Here is a 23,220-nt window from a genome sequence, read left to right as displayed (position 1 = left end):
GGTACCATCATGGTGGTGGAAGTCCAGTTATTAATTCTAATACACCTCTGTATTATGGTGCCATCATGGTGGTGGAAGTCCAGTAATTAAGTGTAATACACCTCTGTATTATGGTACCATCATGGTGGTGGAAGTTCAGTTGTTAAGTCTAATACACCTCTGTATTATGGTGCCATCATGGTGGTGGAAGTCCAGTTATTAAGTGTAATACACCTCTGTATTATGGCACAATCATGGTGGTGGAAATCCAGTTATTAAGTGTAATACACCTCTGTATTATGGTACCATCATGGTGGCGGAAGTCCATTAATTAATTCTAATACACCTCTGTATTATAGTACCATCATGGTGGTGGAAGTCCAGTAATTAATTCTAATACACCTCTGTATTATGGCACCATCATGGTGGTGGAAGTTTAGTTATTAAGTGTAATACACCTCTGTATTATGGTACCATCATGGTGGTGGAAGTCCAGTTATTAATTCTAATACACCTCTGTATTATGGCACCATCATGGTGGTGGAAGTCCAGTTATTAAGTGTAATACACCTCTGTATTATGGTACCATCATGGTGGTGGAAGTCCAGTTATTAAGTCTAATACACCTCTGTATTATGGTACCATCATGGTGGTGGAAGTCCAGTAATTAATTCTTATACACCTCTGTATTATGTTACCATCATGGTGGTGGAAGTTCAGTTATTAAGTGTAATACACCTCTGTATTATGGTACCATCATGGTGGTGGAAGTCCAGTTATTAAGTCTAATACACCTCTGTATTATGGTACCATCATGGTGGTGGAAGTCCAGTTATTAAGTCTAATACACCTCTGTATTATGGTACCATCATGGTGGTGGAAGTTCAGTTATTAAGTGTAATACACCTCTGTATTATGGTACCATCATGGTGGTGGAAGTTCAGTTATTAAGTGTAATACACCTCTGTATTATGACACCATCTTGGTGGTGGAAATCCAGTTATTAAGTGTAATACACCACTGAAACATTCGATCCTTGTCCACGTTGTCAATGCCTCTTAGTATTTTATACGTTGTTATCATGTCCCCTCTATCCCTCCTATCCTCTAATGTCATCAGGTTGAGTTCCCTTAACCTCTCCTCATAAGACATACCCCTCAGTTCCGGGACTAATCGTGTTGCAATTTTTTGCACTTTCTCCAATTTCTTGACGTGTTTGACTAAGTGAGGGTTCCATACTGGCGCTGCATATTCCAGTATAGGCCTTACGTACACTGTGTACAATGTCGTGAATGACTCCTTACTCAGATGTCTAAACGCCAATCTCAGGTTTGCCAATCTTCCATATGCTGCAGCAGTTATTTGATTGATGTGTGCCTCAGGGGACATGTTCGTTATAATGCTTACCCCAAGATCCTTTTCTTTAACTGACGTTTGCAGCTGTTGGTTTCCTAACCTGTACTCCCTCTGCGGTCTTCTGTGTCCTTCCCCAATCTTCATGACCTTACACTTACTGGGGTTAAACTCCAGGAGCCATTTGTCGGACCATACTTGTAGTTTGTCCAGATTCCCTTGTAATCTTAACTGATCCTCTCCCACTTGTATTCTCCTCATCAGTTTCACATCATCAGCGAACAGTGACACTTCTGAATCTATTCCTTCCAGCATGTCATTCACGTATACAAGAAACAGCACCGGGCCTAGGACTGAACCTTGTGGAACCCCACTCGACACATTCGCCCACTCCGACACTTCAGCACGTACCAACACACGTTGTTTCCTTCCTGTCAAGTATTCCCTGATCCATTGCAGTACTTTCCCCTTTATTCCTGCCTGCTCCTCTAATTTTTGCACCAGTCTCTTGTGTGGTACTGTGTCAAAAGCCTTCTTGCAATCTAAAAAGATGCAATCTACCCATCCCTCTCTCTCCTGTCTTACTTCTGTTACCTTATCGTAGAATTCAAGTAAATGTGTGACACAGGATTTCCCATCTCTGAAGCCGTGCTGACTGTCATGTATGAGCCCAATTTTTTCAATGTGTTCCACTACTTTTCTCCTGATAATCTTTTCCATGACTTTACATACTATACAAGTCAGTGACACTGGTCTGTAGTTTAATGCTGCCTGTCTGTCCCCTTTCTTAAAAATTGGAACTACATGTGCTGTCTTCCTCGCCTCAGGCAACTGCCCTGTATTATGGTACCATCATGGTGGTGGAAGTCCAGTTATTAGGTGTAATACACCTCTGTATTATGGCACCATCATGGTGGTGGAAGTTCAGTTATTAAGTGTAATACACCTCTGTATTATGGTACCATCATGGTGGTGGAAGTTCAGTTATTAAGTGTAATACACCTCTGTATTATGGTACCATCATGGTGGTGGAAGTCCAGTAATTAAGTGTAATATACCTCTGTATTATGGTACCATCATGGTGGTGGAAGTTCAGTTATTAAGTGTAATATACCTCTGTATTATGGTACCATCATGGTGGTGGAAGTTCAGTTATTAAGTGTAATATACCTCTGTATTATGGTACCATCATGGTGGTGTAAGTTCAGTTATTAAGTGTAATACACCTCTGTATTATGGTACCATTATGGTGGGGGAAGTTCAGTTATTAGTGTAATACACCTCTGTATTATGGTACCATCATGGTGGTGGAAGTTCAGTTATTAAGTGTAATACACCTCTGTATTATGGTACAATCATTGTGGTGGAAGTCCAGTTATTAAGTGTAATACACCTCTGTATTATGGTACCATCATGGTGGTGGAAGCCCAGTTATTAAGAGTAATACACCTCTGTATTATGGTACCATCATGGTGGTGGAAGTCCAGTTATTAAGTGTAATACACCTCTGTATTATGGTACCATCATGGTGGTGGAAGTTCAGTTATTAAGTGTAATACACCTCTGTATTATGGTACCATCATGGTGGTGGAAGCCCAGTTATTAAGTGTAATACACCTCTGTATTATGGCACCATCATGGTGGTGGAAGCCCAGTTATTAATGTAATACACCTCTGTATTATGGTACCATCATGGTGGTGGAAGCCCAGTTATTAATGTAATACACCTCTGTATTATGGTACCATCATGGTGGTGGAAGCCCAGTTATTAATGTAATACACCTCTGTATTATGGTACCATCATGGTGGTGGAAGTCCAGTTATTAAGTGTAATATACCTCTGTATTATGGTACCATCATGGTGGTGGAAGTTCAGTTATTAAGTGTAATACACCTCTGTATTATGGTACCATCATGGTGGTGGAAGTCCAGTTATTAAGTGTAATACACCTCTGTATTATGGTACCATCATGGTGGTGGAAGCCCAGTTATTAATGTAATACACCTCTGTATTATGGTACCATCATGGTGGTGGAAGCCCAGTTATTAATGTAATACACCTCTGTATTATGGTACCATCATGGTGGTGGAAGCCCAGTTATTAATGTAATACAGCTCTGTATTATGGTACCATCATGGTGGTGGAAGCCCAGTTATTAATGTAATACACCTCTGTATTATGGTACCATCATGGTGGTGGAAGCCCAGTTATTAATGTAATACACCTCTGTATTATGGTACCATCATGGTGGGGGAAGTCCAGTTATTAAGTGTAGTACACCTCTGTATTATGGTACCATCATGGTGGTGGAAGTCCAATAATTAAGTGTAATAGTAATACAGCTCTGTATTATGGTACCATCATGGTGGGGGAAGTCCAGTTATTAAGTGTAATACACCTCTGTATTATGGTACCATCATGGTGGTGGAAGTCCAATAATTAAGTGTAATAGTAATACAGCTCTGTATTATGGTACCATCATGGTGGTGGAAGTTCAGTTATTAAGTGTAATACACCTCTGTATTATGGTACCATCATGGTGGTGGAAGTCCAGTTATTAAGTGTAATACACCTCTGTATTATGGCACCATCATGGTGGTGGAAGTTCAGTTATTAAGTGTAATACACCTCTGTATTATGGTACCATCATGGTGGTGGAAGCCCAGTTATTAAGTGTAATACACCTCTGTATTATGGTACCATCATGGTGGTGTACAATAACATCATCTCCCACACTCACTCTGTCACAGTTAAGACAACCATCAACGTAGATGTTCAGTGTAATATTGGTTTAAGTCTGCAGGTCGTGTAAGTGTTCCAGATCTCTGAGTTCAAGCATTTCTTAGGAGGGTGAATGATGACGCATCATTCATCTCTTAGGAGGGTGAATGATGACGCATCATTCATCTCTTAGGAGGGTGAATGATGACGCATCATTCATCTCTTAGGAGGGTGAATGATGATGCATCATTCATCTCTTAGGAGGGTGAATGATGATGCATCATTCATCTCTTAGGAGGGTGAATGATGATGCATCATTCATCTCTTAGGAGGGTGAATGATGACGCATCATTCATCTCTTAGGAGGGTGAATGATGATGCATCATTCATCTCTTAGGAGGGTGAATGATGATGCATCATTCATCTCTTAGGAGGATGAATGATGATGCATCATTCATCTCTTAGGAGGGTGAATGATGACGCATCATTCATCTCTTAGGAGGATGAATGATGATGCATCATTCATCTCTTAGGAGGGTGAATGATGATGCATCATTCATCTGTTAGGAGGGTGAATGATGACGCATCATTCATCTCTTAGGAGGGTGAATGATGATGCATCATTCATCTCTTAGGAGGGTGAATGATGACGCATCATTCATCTCTTAGGAGGGTGAATGATGATGCATCATTCATCTCTTAGGAGGGTGAATGATGACGCATCATTCATCTCTTAGGAGGATGAATGATGATGCATCATTCATCTCTTAGGAGGGTGAATGATGACGCATCATTCATCTCTTAGGAGGATGAATGATGATGCATCATTCATCTCTTAGGAGGGTGAATGATGATGCATCATTCATCTCTTAGGAGGGTGAATGATGACGCATCATTCATCTCTTAGGAGGGTGAATGATGATGCATCATTCATCTCTTAGGAGGGTGAATGATGACGCATCATTCATCTCTTAGGAGGATGAATGATGATGCATCATTCATCTCTTAGGAGGGTGAATGATGATGCATCATTCATCTCTTAGGAGGATGAATGATGATGCATCATTCATCTCTTAGGAGGATGAATGATGACGCATCATTCATCTCTCAGGAGGGTGAATGATGATGCATCATTCATCTCTTAGGAGGATGAATGATGATGCATCATTCATCTCTCAGGAGGATGAATGATGATGCATCATTCATCTCTCAGGAGGATGAATGATGATGCATCATTCATCTCTTAGGAGGATGAATGATGATGCATCATTCATCTCTTAGGAGGGTGAATGATGATGCATCATTCATCTCTTAGGAGGGTGAATGATGATGCATCATTCATCTCTTAGGAGGGTAGATGAGCACAACGATATTAAAAGTTGTTATCTGCCAGGGAATGTTGTTATTTAACATCATGTACTTCAAACATTTTTATGTGTGTGGCTGTTACTTGATTCCATCTTAATTAACCTGGTACATGACTCGCGTGTTCTAGTAATTCTTAAAGAGGCAACAATATTTTTGATCACCAGGTTCAGCTTCAGTACTGTTATGACACTGATAACACGTACTGTATCAGCAACACTAGATATGAAGAATAAGACGTCTGTAAGTAAGTAAGTAAGTTTATTCAGGTATACACAAATACAGTTACATAGAATTATCATACATAGCAGCATATGTGTAGAGAACCTGGGATAACCCAAAAAAGTCAGACACATTGACTTATTTCCATTGGGGTCCTTTTACCTTATTATTATAATATAAAGATTATAATATTTTCTTATTATTCTATAATGAAGATAACATCTTATTATCATACTAAAAAGACTATCTACTACACGAGGGTCATTAAGACTATCTACAATACGAGGGTCATTACTAGGAATAAGGTAAAATTTACACGTATGTTAGCTAAAAAATAGAAAATCATTCCCCTCCCTTTCTGTAGCTACATTCATCAGACACCTTTTGGCACTCTTCTTGAACTGGTTCATGCTATGACTGGCTTTGACATGTGCGGGCAGTCTGTTCCATTCCTTTATTGCTGTACAATAAAAGGTGTTTGAAGCCTGGCCACTGACTGTGGGTACTACAAAGTTGTGCTCTCTCCCCCTAGTACTATGATTGCTTTGGTTCCCAACCTTGACAAAATTGACAGCAAGATATTCTGGACATTGTTTGTGAGCAATTTTATAAACATGATTTAGCTTCAGTTGTTTTACTCTGTCTTCAACATTCAGCATATCCAACTGCTGTAATTCATCCTGGCCTACATGTTCTCTTGGTCCCAGCCCCAGGATGAATCTTACGATTTTGTTCTGGGTGATTTGCAGTCTATCTTTCAGTTTTTTTGTCAAGGCAGAGTACCATGAAGAGCAAGCGTAATTCATATGGCATTGTATAAGGGCTAGACATAGGGTCCTGCGAGCCTCAGTAGGTAGACACTGTGCTTGTCTATACAGGAACTTCAGTCTGGCATTCGCTTTCTTTACTACACTGTTCCCTATCAATTCTCCTGACATGCATGGGTCAAAGGGGATTCCCAAATATTTTACTGATGAAACCAAAGTGATGGGCTCCCCATTATATTGAACATTAAAATTATTTACCCTTCTCAGTTTATGTTTCGTGCCAAAGAGAATGGCTTCAGTTTTCCCTAGGTGTAATGATAGTTTGTTGTCTACTAACCATTTGCTGCAGGACTCCAGTTCCAGTGTTAAAACATTAGCAATATCTTGTGGGTCTTTACCTGACACTAACAGAGCACTGTCATCTGCATACGGTAGGAGTTTGCACTTGACACTGATAGGCATATCATTGACATAACATAAGAATAATAAGGGACCCAGAATACTACCTTGGGGAACTCCACATGTTATCGGCAGGGGTTCTGATTCTGTTTTGTTGATTTTGACTATTTGTCTCCTGTTGCTAAGGTAGGACTTAAACCAGTCTACAGAACCTATACCGATAGCTTGAAGTTTATTACATAATATATTGTGGTTGACAGTATCGAAGGCCTTTTGCAGGTCTAAGGTTACCATACCTATGAGGTTCCCCTTTGACATTTCAGTTCTCAGGTAATCCATCAGATTAATAAGGGAGGTGTCGGTTGAGTAGGATCTTCTAAAGCCCGATTGATAGCTATGGAGAATGTTGTTGTCATTAAGGTACTTAACTACTTGAGAATACACCGCCCTCTCTAGAATTTTAGATATTATACTGAGTATACTAACAGGCCTAAAGTTGCTTACATCAGACCTACTATTTTGCTTGAAGATAGGAGTAACTCTGGCCTCCTTGAACCCCTCCGGTACGGTGTTAGTGGTGATTGATAGATTTATTATGTGAGCAATAGGGATTGACAGTTCAGAAGCACCATCTTTTAGGAACTTAGACGGGATGTTATCAGGGCCTGTGCTCTTAGTTGGGTTTAACCTGCTTAGTTCTTTTTGAATAAAGTCATGAGATACACTTACTAGTTGACAACTGTTTGGGGTTACCCCTTTATTGGTATAGTATGTTTGAAACTTATCAGAGTCTGTGTTAAAGGTATTTGATGCAGCTGGTAGTTTACTTACTAGTGTTGATGCAACAGATGTGTAGTATGAATTAAAGCAATTTGCCACCTTAGATGTTTCGTGGCATACCTCGTTATCGATAGTGAGTACTATGTTAGACCTATCTACTGGCTTATGGCTATACCCCAACTGTTTTAGTTGTTGCCAGAGCTTTCTGGGGTTATGCTTATACTCTTCAATTTTTTGAGCAGTAGTGCTTTGCCTTTGCTCCTTTTATAAGTCTCTGTACTTTGTTCCTCACCCTTTGGAATTCATTTAGTGCTGCAATATCCTGTCTGTTTGCTTTAAATCTTTTTAGCAGCTGGTCTCTGAATTTCATATTATCTAATATCTCAGTATTCATCCAGGGTTCAGTTCTTCGTTTAATCCTAACCTCTTTAACTGGTGCAATATTATCAAGGATGGTAGTGAACATTGTTTTGAATTTTTCCCAGGCATCGTTTACGTCCGTGCAACTTGTTATCTCTGTCCAGTCACAATTGTGTAGCCTATTTACCAGTGTTTCTTTACTGTAGTTTCTAGTTGACCTCATTTTTATTGTCCTGTGTAGGCCTATCCTATCCCTAGTGATTTTCCTGGTGCAGTAAATGATGAAATGATCACTAAGACCTGTGGTAATGACGCCTGACTGACTAATGTTCTCAGAGCGGTTACAAAGTATGTGGTCAATTAGGGTGGCTGAGAACTGTGTGATCCGGGTTGGAGTATTAATTAGTTGAGTGTAACTATTTAATCCTAGAATTTGCTTATACCTTTTGCATAGCCCGTTATTTTGCTGCTGAAAACAGATATTGAAGTCGCCCAGTATTATTGTCTCGCAATTGTTTTCAACTCCGGACAAGACTCTGGAAAAGTCTTCTAAGAACTGGTCCTGGGTAGGAGGGCGGTAACTAGTTCCTACTAAGATGGGTTTGGTCTTAGGAAGCAGCACTTCAAACCATAGAATCTCCAGTTTATTGTTATTTAAATCAGGTCTTGGGTTGTAAGCTAAGTCATTTCTAATGTAGGCACATACTCCACCACCCTTTCTGTTCCTATCTAAGCGTTTTATATTTTAACCATCTATTTTGACCTCGTCGTCAGTCACCGTATCATCCAACCAAGATTCAGAGATGGTTTTAACTGCCGCCCTAATTTTGTTAGCTAGAATCCTAATCTTTGCCAATTTAGGAAGAAGTGATCTTGCATTGACATGAATAAAGTGAAGGCCTGTTTTCATAAAACAATTATAATCATCAATATATGGCAATGGGTCATTTGTATTAAAATTAGGTAAATCAATGTCATCACTGCTAAAGGGTAACTGTGCCAAAGTGCATTTGTTACACACAAAATGAATTCTGGCACCGTTGCTATAATTGTACATACATCCATCATGCACCCACCCCTTACACATTTTACATAAGGTGCCTTTTCTGTTTTTCATGCATACTTGAGTGCAGTGTATGCACCTGTTTGGTAGTGTTTGAGATAATAATGGCTGTATTGTCTCACATTGACCTATGTATGCATTACATATGGAGTTAAGGTTATCATTCCTAGCTACTAGACCGTCATTATCGCCGTCATTTATCTGTCTGTTTTGCCTCTGCACAATAGTTTGAGGTCCTGGATTAATTTGGATATCACCACTTAAGAGCGCTAGAATAAGAGCTGTGTGCCACTGTTTTTGTTTGGGTATGCGGTGTTGCCATACCTTGCGGCGATAGTGATATTTACTTTTCTGGTAGGATGGCAACTGTTGGGCTTTTACTGTCCAGGGCGCTGTTACTCCATTCACCTTTTCCAGCCCCCATGACTGATTTCTTTCTTCATGGAATTGAAGAAGAAATATAAATATAATTATGGCAGCCTGTACCCCCCTAATGCCTGCCATTTTCACTCTTCGCTCTTTTACTCATATACAATAATATTTATTTCTCTTTTCCAGTCCCTAGTACACTTAGTATCTGCTTAAGCAATCACCACTGAATTACTAGTAAAATTTCCTCTTCAAAACCCTCTTCACTGCTCACTTTTCCCTTAACTTCACAAAACCCTTACAGTTAACCCCTTATTACACACTCCCCTTCCCATCTCACTTCACAGTCTGGCTTCCCCAATTAACTTCTAACTCCTTTCCATTCTGGTAGATCATAAAGGTTTAATCCATGGTTTTATCCTTCCAAATCCCCCTCAATTCCATTTATCGGGGGTTGTGTGGTGTTGTTGACTGCCTGACCTGTTTTGCTGACTCAGCCATTTTTAAAACACTGAGGGGAGTAACGCCACCTACAACCTGACTTTCCTTGAGTTTATAGATATATTTGGCGTTTTCTGCTATGATTCTCTCACTGTACACTGGTCAGCTGAATATAGGTCAGCTACTAAAACATTAACCTTGACTGTTTAACTATTCACTTCTTTCTCACGACTGGCACTGAGGGATATCCGACCTATAACCTTGGATTTTTGTACTGTTGATTTGACGATGTCTCCTGTGTTTCCCTCTGGTTAGCAGTGGTACAGGTGATATGATGGTGGTACAGATATGATGCTACTGTCAACAGATGAACGTCAGTAAAGATGAGAATTTCACTTCTCTAGTTGTACGTCTGGCAGTAGCGGCTGTTTGGATGCCGGTCAGCCATGTTTAAATGCTCAATTCTTTCCCTCGTTTGGCACTGAAGAAAAAAGTCCTACAGACCTGTCATTTCCTTGGAGATTTAGTTGATCAGGTTTTCTGCCATGTTGTCTTCCCGTTAAACACTGGTGCAGTTGATATGGAGGTCAGTTATTTCATTGTAGTTGAAAACGTCTCATGTCTGGTTCACGTCTGGCAGCAGGTCTGGTACTTGAATGCCGGTCCCTCTTTTGTCATATTTAGTCCATTTCGTTGTCGTCACCGTCAGTTTTTATGTCACTATAGGTTCCTTGCATGTTGTTGCAGCAGTACTTGCAAATTTGGCCATCAATGGAGTTCGGATAGGCCCAGGGGACGGCAAGATATAGGAGCAGCCTTGTTGCTGCTTGCTGCGGCTGCGGCAACCCCCCCCCCCTCGTCTGTGTATCTTCATTGTAGACGTTTCAGTCTGTGCTCTCCACCGACTCCAAGGCTGAGCGACTGAATACCTCATCTTTTGTATATGGTTCTACTGTCTTCCCTTGAAATTGTATTGATAAAGCCACTGGATGGCGAAAATTCTGCAATAAAGATACCCAGATGTTGCACTATGTCTAATTCTTCATCTTGTCGGTATTGTACATGTTCAGCACTAGGTATACCTTATTCCTCCCTCATATTTAGTAATTTAGTGATTAAAAAACTGCCAAGAACAATTCTTGGACCTTGATTTTTGTACTTTTTTTCAATGTATATCAGAATGAATGTAGTAAGCCAGGGTCAGTATGAAGGTAGTAAGCCAGGGTCAGTATGATGGTAGTAAGTAAGGGTCAGTATGAAGGTAGTAAGCCAGGGTCAGTATGAGGGTAGTAAGTAAGGGTCAGTATGAATGTAGTAAGCCAGGGTCAGTATGAGGGTAGTAAGCCAGGGTCAGTATGAGGGTAGTAAGTAAGGGTCAGTATGAAGGTAGTAAGCCAGGGTCAGTATGAATGTAGTAAGCCAGGGTCAGTATGAAGGTAGTAAGCCAGGGTCAGTATGAAGGTAGTAAGCCAGGGTCAGTATGAAGGTAGTAAGCCAGGGTCAGTATGAGGGTAGTAAGTAAGGGTCAGTATGAAGGTAGTAAGCCAGGGTCAGTATGAAGGTAGTAAGCCAGGGTCAGTATGAAGGTAGTAAGCCAGGGTCAGTATGAGGGTAGTAAGTAAGGGTCAGTATGAAGGTAGTAAGCCAGGGTCAGTATGAAGGTAGTAAGCCAGGGTCAGTATGAAGGTAATAAGCCAGGGTCAGTATGAAGGTAGTAAGCCAGGGTCAGTATGAAGGTAGTAAGCAAGAGTCAGTATGAAGGTAGTAAGCCAGGGTCAGTATGAAGGTAGTAAGCCAGGGTCAGTATGAAGGTAGTAAGCCAGGGTCAGTATGAGGGTAGTAAGTAAGGGTCAGTATGAAGGTAGTAAGCCAGGGTCAGTATGAGGGTAGTAAGTAAGGGTCAGTATGAAGGTAGTAAGCCAGGGTCAGTATGAAGGTAGTAAGCCAGGGTCAGTATGAAGGTAGTAAGCCAGGGTCAGTATGAGGGTAGTAAGTAAGGGTCAGTATGAAGGTAGTAAGCCAGGGTCAGTATGAAGGTAGTAAGCAAGGGTCAGTATGAAGGTAGTAAGCCAGGGTCAGTATGAGGGTAGTAAGTAAGGGTCAGTATGAAGGTAGTAAGCCAGGGTCAGTATGAAGGTAGTAAGCCAGGGTCAGTATGAGGGTAGTAAGTAAGGGTCAGTATGAAGGTAGTAAGCCAGGGTCAGTATGAAGGTAGTAAGCCAGGGTCAGTATGAAGGTAGTAAGCCAGGGTCAGTATGAAGGTAGTAAGCCAGGGTCAGTATGAAGGTAGTAAGCCAGGGTCAGTATGAAGGTAGTAAGCAAGGGTCAGTATGAAGGTAGTAAGCCAGGGTCAGTATGAAGGTAGTAAGCCAGGGTCAGTATGAAGGTAGTAAGTCAGTATGAAGGTAGTAAGCAGGGTCAGTATGAAGGTAGTAAGCCAGGGTCAGTATGAATGTAGTAAGCCAGGGTCAGCATGAAGGTAGTAAGCCAGGGTCAGTATGAAGGTAGTAAGCCAGGGTCAGTATGAAGGTAGTAAGCCAGGGTCAGTATGAAGGTAGAGGGTCAGTATGAATGTAGTAAGCCAGGGTCAGTATGAAGGTAGTAAGCCAGGGTCAGTATGAATGTAGTAAGCCAGGGTCAGTATGAAGGTAGTAAGCCAGGGTCAGTATGAAGGTAGTAAGCCAGGGTCAGTATGAAGGTAGTAAGCCAGGGTCAGTATGAAGGTAGTAAGCCAGGGTCAGTATGAAGGTAGTAAGCCAGGGTCAGTATGAAGGTAGTAAGCCAGGGTCAGTATGAAGGTAGTAAGCAAGGGTCAGTATGAATGTAGTAAGCCAGGGTCAGTATGAAGGTAGTAAGCCAGGGTCAGTATGAAGGTAGTAAGCCAGGGTCAGTATGAATGTAGTAAGCCAGGGTCAGTATGAAGGTAGTAAGCCAGGGTCAGTATGAAGGTAGTAAGCCAGGGTCAGTATGAAGGTAGTAAGCCAGGGTCAGTATGAAGGTAGTAAGCCAGGGTCAGTATGAAGGTAGTAAGCCAGGGGTAGTAAGCCAGGGTCAGTATGAAGGTAGTAAGCCAGGGTCAGTATGAAGGTAGTAAGCCAGGGTCAGTATGAAGGTAGTAAGCCAGGGTCAGTATGAAGGTAGTAAGCCAGGGTCAGTATGAAGGTAGTAAGCCAGGGTCAGTATGAAGGTAGTAAGCCAGGGTCAGTATGAAGGTAGTAAGCCAGGGTCAGTATGAAGGTAGTAAGCCAGGGTCAGTATGAAGGTAGTAAGCCAGGGTCAGTATGAAGGTAGTAAGCCAGGGTCAGTATGAAGGTAGTAAGCCAGGGTCAGTATGAAGGTAGTAAGCCAGGGTCAGTATGAAGGTAGTAAGCCAGGGTCAGTATGAAGGTAGTAAGCCAGGGTCAGTATGAAGGTAGTAAGCCAGGGTCAGTATGAAGGTAGTAAGCCAGGGTCAGTATGAAGGTAGTAAGCCAGGGTCAGTATGAAGGTAGTAAGCCAGGGTCAGTATGAAGGTAGTAAGCCAGGGTCAGTATGAAGGTAGTAAGCCAGGGTCAGTATGACGGTAGTAAGAGGGTAGTAAGCCAGGGTCAGTATGAAGGTAGTAAGCCAGGGTCAGTATGAAGGTAGTAAGCCAGGGTCAGTATGAAGGTAGTAAGCCAGGGTCAGTATGAAGGTAGTAAGCCAGGGTCAGTATGAAGGTAGTAAGCCAGGGTCAGTATGAAGGTAGTAAGCCAGGGTCAGTATGAAGGTAGTAAGCCAGGGTCAGTATGAAGGTAGTAAGCCAGGGTCAGTATGAAGGTAGTAAGCCAGGGTCAGTATGAAGGTAGTAAGCCAGGGTCAGTATGAAGGTAGTAAGCCAGGGTCAGTATGAAGGTAGTAAGCCAGGGTCAGTATGAAGGTAGTAAGCCAGGGTCAGTATGAAGGTAGTAAGTCAGGGTCAGTATGAAGGTAGTAAGCCAGGGTCAGTATGAAGGTAGTAAGCCAGGGTCAGTATGAATGTAGTAAGCCAGGGTCAGTATGAAGGTAGTAAGCCAGGGTCAGTATGAAGGTAGTAAGCCAGGGTCAGTATGAAGGTAGTAAGCCAGGGTCAGTATGAAGGTAGTAAGCCAGGGTCAGTATGAAGGTAGTAAGCCAGGGTCAGTATGAAGGTAGTAAGCCAGGGTCAGTATGAAGGTAGTAAGCCAGGGTCAGTATGAGGGTAGTAAGTAAGCCAGGGTCAGTATGAAGGTAGTAAGCCAGGGTCAGTATGAAGGTAGTAAGCCAGGGTCAGTATGAAGGTAGTAAGCCAGGGTCAGTATGAAGGTAGTAAGCCAGGGTCAGTATGAAGGTAGTAAGCCAGGGTCAGTATGAAGGTAGTAAGCCAGGGTCAGTATGAAGGTAGTAAGCCAGGGTCAGTATGAAGGTAGTAAGCCAGGGTCAGTATGAAGGTAGTAAGCCAGGGTCAGTATGAAGGTAGTAAGCCAGGGTCAGTATGAAGGTAGTAAGCCAGGGTCAGTATGAAGGTAGTAAGCCAGGGTCAGTATGAAGGTAGTAAGCCAGGGTCAGTATGAAGGTAGTAAGCCAGGGTCAGTATGAAGGTAGTAAGCCAGGGTCAGTATGAAGGTAGTAAGCCAGGGTCAGTATGAAGGTAGTAAGCCAGGGTCAGTATGAAGGTAGTAAGCCAGGGTCAGTATGAAGGTAGTAAGCCAGGGTCAGTATGAAGGTAGTAAGCCAGGGTCAGTATGAAGGTAGTAAGCCAGGGTCAGTATGAAGGTAGTAAGCCAGGGTCAGTATGAAGGTAGTAAGCCAGGGTCAGTATGAAGGTAGTAAGCCAGGGTCAGTATGAAGGTAGTAAGCCAGGGTCAGTATGAAGGTAGTAAGCAAGGGTCAGCATGAAGGTAGTAAGCCAGGGTCAGTATGAAGGTAGTAAGCCAGGGTCAGTATGAAGGTAGTAAGCCAGGGTCAGTATGAAGGTAGTAAGCCAGGGTCAGTATGAAGGTAGTAAGCAAGGGTCAGTATGAAGGGTCAGTAGTAAGCCAGGGTCAGCATGAAGGTAGTAAGCCAGGGTCAGCATGAAGGTAGTAAGCCAGGGTCAGTATGAAGGTAGTAAGCCAGGGTCAGTATGAAGGTAGTAAGCCAGGGTCAGCATGAAGGTAGTAAGCCAGGGTCAGCATGAAGGTAGTAAGCCAGGGTCAGTATGAAGGTAGTAAGCCAGGGTCAGTATGAAGGTAGTAAGCCAGGGTCAGTATGAATGTAGTAAGCCAGGGTCAGTATGAAGGTAGTAAGCCAGGGTCAGTATGAATGTAGTAAGCCAGGGTCAGTATGAAGGTAGTAAGCCAGGGTCAGTATGAAGGTAGTAAGCCAGGGTCAGTATGAATATAGTAAGCCAGGGTCAGTATGAGGGTAGTAAGCCAGGGTCAGTATGAAGGTAGTAAGCCAGGGTCAGTATGAATGTAGTAAGCCAGGGTCAGTATGAAGGTAGTAAGCCAGGGTCAGTATGAAGGTAGTAAGCCAGGGTCAGCATGAAGGTAGTAAGCCAGGGTCAGTATGAAGGTAGTAAGCCAGGGTCAGTATGAAGGTAGTAAGCCAGGGTCAGTATGAAGGTAATAAGCCAGGGTCAGTATGAAGGTAATAAGCCAGGGTCAGTATGAAGGTAATAAGCCAGGGTCAGTATGAAGGTAGTAAGCCAGGGTCAGTATGAAGGTAGTAAGCCAGGGTCAGTATGAAGGTAGTAAGCCAGGGTCAGTATGAAGGTAGTAAGCCAGGGTCAGTATGAAGGTAATAAGCCAGGGTCAGTATAAAGGTAATAAGCCAGGGTTGTCAACATTGCAGGTTGCTGGGGCTCAACAGTGCACAGATGCAGAGTACAGCAGAGCTCACACCTCACAGGTACCGTGAAGAGTGCAACAACCTCACCTATCTCGTGGCCAAGCAGAAGCAACTCTGTAGACTCTCCCAGAACGTCCTCAAGGTGAGTCCCAAAGTCCTCAGGGTGAATCGCAGAGTCCTCCAGATGAGTCACAGAGTCTTGAAGGTGAGTCCCAGACAGTGTCCCAGGCACCGAGGCAGAAGGAGTGTATGTATGTATGCATATGTTTGCATGTATGTATATGGTTACCTATTTTTATCTACAGCAGCAGAGTTATGTTCATGATGTCTCGTCTTCAATAGTCTCTTCATTATGTAATTTATTTAATATTTCACATGTTTGTAGCACTTACTAATTCCTCTTTTAATTAAAACATTCCATTGGTCAGCCATTCTGTTTCAGAAGAAAAATATTGCCCTCTTGTTATCTATGTTGCAGCCACTAAGAGATCTTCTTCACCTACTCTTTCAGGTCATTACAAGACTCGTATGTGGTTATCGTGTCTGTTATCAGTCAACATGGGCAACATTAATGTTTTCAACCTTTCATCAAAGTTCATGTTACTCTGGCAAACATTCTGTAGCTTTTCTTTGAACATTATCAAACATATCAATGTGTTTTTTCAGGTGTTGGCACCAAACAACTGCTGCATATTTCAGTTTTTAATAATATAAGTTATAAATAACTTTCTTAACATTTCCATATATTTGAAAGTTATTTTATATTTTGCCATTTTAATGGATGAATTTCTAACAATTTCATTTATATGATCTTCCTGAGACATTTTCTTATTAATAATAATAACTGTTAGATGCCTTTCTCTACCTGATACTTTCAATATTTTGCCACAATCTATATTCTTCATGTGGCCTGATGTTATTTTTTCCAATTTCTATTACATGACGTTTATCTACAATAATTCCATCATCCATCTATCACTCTAGGTGATCGGTATAGCCGGATCCTCTTGTAAATATTTACACTAACTTTTATTATTAATTTTAAGTAATATTTTTCAATCATCTGCAAACATGATCATTCATTTTTTTATATTCCTTCTGGTAAATCATTTATATAAATTATGAACATTATTGGGGTTAGTACAGACCCTTGTGGCACCCCACTTGTGACGTCCACCCATGCAGATATTTTTCCTCTTATAATTGTTCATATTTTCCTCTCAAACAAAGTTTCTCAAACATTGTAATAATTTACCTTTAATTCCTCTTATATTTTGCAGTTTTCAAATTAGTCTTTTATGAGCAACTTGCAATGTGAACAGACTGAGTGATGTTGTAGTGGCCAGGCTTAGGCTTGGTTACAAGTACTTCTGGCAGTTTGGCAGACACACAGATGATGATCAAACTAAATGTAAATTATGTGATCAGGCATATGGTCACTCTCTTGAACACTATGTGCTTAATTGTCCACTTATTGAGGAATACAGAGACAGACAGTATAATAACCTATGTGACATGTCAAGATATCTTATTAATGAAAATAAGATACCAGATATACTAAGCAAATTTCCTAAATTTGCTTGTAACAGATAAGTGAACTATAGATATGTAGATATAAATCCATATGTATTCCTGTTAACCCTTTGGGGCCTAGTTCCTAGGCCTTTTGTGTATCCATATGCTCTCGCGCTACCGTCCACAGGATGGATATGGGGTACACAATAAACTAGCCACTTCGGTGGCAAAATCTAAAATCTTTTATGGGGAACTCTATTAAAAGCTTTTTAAAGTTTAGGTAAATACAATCTGTCCATCCATTTAATTCTTGAACAGTTTCCCTAACTTAGTCATAATAACTTAACAGATTTGATATATATGTACTTATATATATATATATATATATATATATATATATATATATATATATATATATATATATATATATATATATATATATATATATATATATATATATATATATATATATATATATATATATATATATATGTCGTGCCGAATAGGCAGAACTTGCCATCTTGGCTTAAATAGCAACGCTCATCTTGCCATATAGGACAAGTGAAAATTTGTGTATGCAATAATTTCGCCAAAATCATTCTGAACCTAACGAAAAAAATATATTTAACTGTGTTTGTTTAGTATTAAATTACTGTAAACAAATCTAAAATATATTTAGTTAGGTTAGGCTAAAATAAATTGTTCTTGTTATAATAAGGTTAGGTAAGTTTTCTAAGTTCCTTTTGGTGCAAAATTATAAATTTTTACATCATCATTAATGAAAAAAATATATCTTTTAACGTATAAAAGAAAATTTTAGAAAGGACTTAATTTTAAATAAGTTCTTGCTAATTGACCAGTTTTACATATTCGGCACGACATATATATATATATATATATATATATATATGTGTGTATGTATGTGTGTAATATATATATATATATATATGTGTATATATATATATATATATGTGTGTATATATGTGTGTGTGTGTGTGTGTGTGTGTGTGTGTACTCACCTATATGTACTCACCTATATGTGGTTGCAGGGGTCGAGTCATAACTCCTAGCCCCGCCTCTTCACTGGACGATACTAATTCAGTCTCTCCCTGCTCCATGATATTTGTTATACCTCTTCTTAAAGCTATTTATGGAACTTGCTTCCACTACTTCACTCTCCAGATTATTCCAGTTCCTGACAACTCTAAGACTAAAGAAATACTTCCTAACATCCCTATGACTCATCTGGGTTTTCAGTTTCCAATTGTGTCCCCGTGTTTCTGTATCCCATCTCTGAAACATTCGATCCTTGTCCACGTTGCCAATACCTCTTAGTATCTTATACGTTGTTATCCCTCCTATCCTCTAGTGTCATCAGGTTGAGTTCCCTTAACCTCTCCTCATAAGACATACCCCTCAGTTCCGGGACTAATCGTGTTGCAATTTTTTGCACTTTGTCCAATTTCTTGACGTGTTTGACTAAGTGAGGGTTCCATACTGGCGCTGCATATTCCAGTATAGGCCTTACGTACACTGTGTACAATGTCGTGAATGACTCCTTACTCAGATGTCTAAACGCCAATCTCAGGTTTGCCAATCTTCCATATGCTGCAGCAGTTATTTGATTGATGTGTGCCTCAGGGGACATGTTCGTTATAATGCTTACTCCAAGATCCTTTTCTTTAACTGACGTTTGCAGCTGTTGGTTTCCTAACCTGTACTCCCTCTGCGGTCTTCTGTTGTCCTTCCCCAATCTTCATGACCTTACACTTACTGGGGTTAAACTCCAGGAGCCATTTGTCGGACCATACTTGTAGTTTGTCCAGATCCCCTTGTAATCTTAACTGATCCTCTCCCACTTGTATTCTCCTCAACAGTTTCACATCATCAGCGAACAGTGACACTTCTGAATCTATTCCTTCCAGCATGTCATTCACGTATACAAGAAACAGCACCGGGCCTAGGACTGAACCTTGTGGAACCCCACTCGACACATTCGCCCACTCCGACACTTCAGCACGTATCAACGCACGTTGTTTCCTTCTTGTCAAGTATTCCCTGATCCATTGCAGTACTTTCCCCTTTATTCCTGCCTGCTCCTCTAATTTTTGCACCAGTCTCTTGTGTGGTACTGTGTCAAAAGCCTTCTTGCAATCTAAAAAGATGCAATCTACCCATCCCTCTCTCTCCTGTCTTACTTCTGTCACCTTATCGTAGAACTCAAGTAAATGTGTGACACAGGATTTCCCATCTCTGAAGCCGTGCTGACTGTCATGTATGAGCCCAATTTTTTCAATGTGTTCCACTACTTTTCTCCTGATAATCTTTTCCATGACTTTACATACTATACAAGTCAGTGACACTGGTCTGTAGTTTAATGCTGCCTGTCAGTCCCCTTTCTTAAAAATTGGAACTACATGTGCTGTCTTCCACGCCTCAGGCAACTGCCCTGTTTCGATAGATTTACTGAAGATTGCTGCTAATGGCACACACAGTTCCTCTGCTCCCTCTCTTAGTATCCATGGAGATATGTTATCTGGGCCCACCGCCTTTGAGGTATCGAGTTCGTCTAGCAGTTTCTTCACCTCTACCTTGGTCATGTGTATTGTGTCCAGCACCTGCTGGTGCACCCTACCTCCACAGTTTGCTGGAAGCATTCCTGACTCTATTGTGAATACTTCTCTAAATCTTTTGTTTAGTTCATCACATACTTCTTGGTCACTCTTCGTCAGCTCCCCTCCTTCTTTCCTCAGCCTGATTACCTGGTCCTTGACTGTTGTTTTTCTCCTAATGTGACTGTATAACAACTTTGGTTCAGATTTGGCTTTTGATGCTATGTCGTTCTCGTATTGCCTCTGGGCCTCTCTCCTTATCCCTGCATATTCGTTTCTGGTTCTTCTGCTCAGCTCCTTGTTTTCTTGAGTCCTTTGCCTTCTATACCTTTTCCATGCTCTTGCACACTTGGCTTTGGCCTCTTTACACCTCCAATTAAACCATGGGCTCACTCTGGTCTTACCATTTTTTTTGTTGCCCTTTGGTATGAACCTTTCCTCTGCCTCCCTGCACTTAGTGGTTACTATTTCCATCATGTAATTTACTGTCTTTCCATCTAGTTCTTTTTCCCACTGCACTTCATGCAGGAAACTTCTCATTCCTATGTAGTCCCCTTTTTTGAAGTTTGGTTTCTCTCTTTGTTCTCGTGCTGCTGCATTCTCCACTGTTAACTCAACAAGATATTCAAAACTCAGGACATCATCATCACTAGCGCCAAGGGGTCTTTCGTGGGTGATATCCCTTATGTCTAAACTATTCAAGGTGAATATGAGATCCAGCCTTGCTGCAACATCCTCTCCTCTCTCTCTGGTTGTATCCCTAACATATTGATGCATGAAGTTCTCCAATAGTCTCCAACATCTTAGCCCTCCATGTTTCTGGTCCCCTATGTGGCTCTAGGTTTTCCTAGTCAATCTCTTTATGATTGAAATCCCCCATTATAAGTAATTTTGTCCTACCCATATGAGCCCTCCTGGCCACTTCAGCTAGTGTATCCACCATTGCCCTATTGCGCACATCATACTCTTCTCTTGTTCTCCTGCTGTTAAGTGGTGGGTTATACATCACTGCTATCATCACCTTTGGACCACCAGTCTGAAGTGTTCCTACAATGAAGTCGTCTGTTTCCCTTCTTTCCATTCCTCCCATCTCCTCAAAACTACACTGGTTTTTTATGAGCAATGCTACTCCTCCCCCTCCTCTTTTCTCTCTGTCTTTCCTCATAATCTGATATCCAGGTGGAAAAATTGCATCTGTTATCATCCCTGTAAGTTTTGTCTCTGCTAGTGCTATGATGTCAGGTGATGCATCAATGATGTGTTCTTGCCACTCTTCACTCTTATTTGTTATTCCATCTGCATTGGTAACATAAAAATAGGTTGGTCAAATATAGACTGGATAGAGAAGGCCTATTTCAGTGTTCATTCTCTGTAATGTGCTTTGTGTAGTATAACAGGAGAGACTATGTGATGGCAGGGCTTACTGTTTTCAGGAGGATTCTCGCTAAGACTTCAGAGATGGTGAAGCTGCCGTTGTTTTGTTTAATTGTATTCGAAACAGCGATCAGTGCTGAGACGAGGCACGTGCGTCTGCGGAAATTAGTTTCTTTGATCACTAATTGGGCGTCCCTGAATTTCATGAGATGATTGGTGGAATTTTGGTGTTGTACACAGGCGTTGTTCAAGTTATCGTTCCTACATGCGTAAATGTGTTCATTGAGGCGGGTGTCGAGGTTTCTTGCTGTTTCACCTACATAAATCTTGTCACAGCCTCCACAGGGTATAGTGTAAACCCCTGCCTTGACTGGTTCGTGGTGCTTTGGTTTTGTCCTGGTTAGATTCTTTATTGAAGTGCTAGAAGCGATGGCGACTCTGGTGTTAGCTTGTGAAAGTACTTTAGAAACGTTCAGTGCAACCTGGTTGTTGGGAAGAATTGTAACTTTGTTGGGAGTGGTGTCGGTGCGTGGAGAATTAGTGATCTGAAGAGCTCTTTTCTTGCAGTCTTTGATGAAAAAGGAAGGAAAATGTAACTCAGTGAAGGTTTGGTGAATGTATGTACATTCCTCGTCAAGAAACTCAGGACTACAAATTCGGTATGCTCTTAGGAAAAACCCGATGATGATGCCTCTTTTGGTCTTGGTATCTTGACTGGAATAGAAGTGTGTGAGATCATTTTTATTGGTAGGTTTCCGATAAACTTGAAATCTTAGGTTGTTGACTACTTTGTGAATGATGACGTCGAGGAAAGGTAGCTTGTCATTGGACTCTATACTCAAATAACCCGCACATAAAAGACAGAAGCTTACGACGACGTTTCGGTCCGACTTGGACCATTGACAAAGTCACACTAACAGAGAAGGAGCAGGACGGCTATATATAGGCAGGAAGAGGTGGAGGTAGTAGTAGTGGTAGTAGTAGTAGTAGTAGTAGTACAAGAATTGTATATAATACCGACAGGATGAAATGACACACGCACAACACCCGGGCATCCCCACCGTAGTGCAAACTGGATCGCCGGTTCAACTGCGTTGAGCCTTGCCGGAAGATTCCGTACATCAAAACGTTTGGGAGTTATTACGAGGCATAGTTATTAAGAGGCATCATCATCGGGTTTTTCCTAAGAGCATACTGAATTTGTAGTCCTAAGTTTCTTGACGAGGAATGTACATACATTCACCAAGCCTTCACTGAGTTACATTTTCCTTCCTTTTTCATCAAAGACTGCAAGAAAAGAGCTCTTCAGATCATTAATTCTCCACGCACCAACACCACTCCCAACAAAGTTATAATTCTTCCCAACAGCCAGGTTGCACTGAACATTTCTAAAGTACTTTCACAAGCTAACACCAGAGTCGCCTTCGCTTCTAGCACTTGAATAAAGGATCTAACCAGGACAAAATCAAAGCACCACGAACTAGTCAAGGCAGGGGTTTACACTATACCCTGTGGAGGCTGTGACAAGATTTATGTAGGTGAAACAGCATGAAACCTCGACACCCGCCTCAATGAACACATTTACGCATGTAGGAACGATAACTTGAACAACGCCTGTGTACAACACCGAAATTCCACCAATCATCTCATGAAATTCAGGGACGCCCAATTAGTGATCAAAGAAACTAATTTCCGCAGACGCAAGTTCCTCGACTCAGCACTGATCGCTGTTTCGAATACAATTAAACAAAACAACGGCAGCTTCACCATCTCTGAAGTCTTAGCAAGAATCCTCCTAAAAACAGTAAGCCCTGCCATCACATAGTCTCTCCTGTTATACTACACAAAGCACATTACAGAGAATGAACACTGAAAAAGGCCTACTCTATCCAGTCTATATTTGTCCAACCTATTTTTATGTTACCCAAGTAATAGCTTTAATATCCTTTTACTCATGTACGAATTAATTGCTCTTCCATATTGTCACTACTACTACTACTACTACCACTAGTGAACATCGAAATGGTACCTCACTAGTATTGCACCTCACTCTGAGCCTTTATATACCCTCTGTGTCCATATACTGCTTGT

General features: G+C 41.3%; 1 protein-coding gene across 1 annotated transcript in view; it reads left to right on the top strand.

Annotated features, from left to right (window-relative positions):
* Positions 1-23,220, top strand: part of LOC128684163 (protein Wnt-2b-like) — a 279,764-nt gene that overhangs the window by 203,580 nt on the left and 52,964 nt on the right. Inside the window, exon 2 of the mRNA XM_053770288.2 lies at positions 15,632-15,770. Coding sequence (XP_053626263.1) covers positions 15,632-15,770 — 139 coding nt within the window. The remainder of the gene's footprint in view (positions 1-15,631; positions 15,771-23,220) is intronic.

Source organism: Cherax quadricarinatus, chromosome 4 (assembly GCF_038502225.1).
Source record: "Cherax quadricarinatus isolate ZL_2023a chromosome 4, ASM3850222v1, whole genome shotgun sequence".
Lineage (NCBI taxonomy): Eukaryota > Metazoa > Arthropoda > Malacostraca > Decapoda > Parastacidae > Cherax > Cherax quadricarinatus.
Note: the sequence above shows the minus strand (reverse complement) of the source record. Positions and strands in the feature narration are given on the sequence as shown.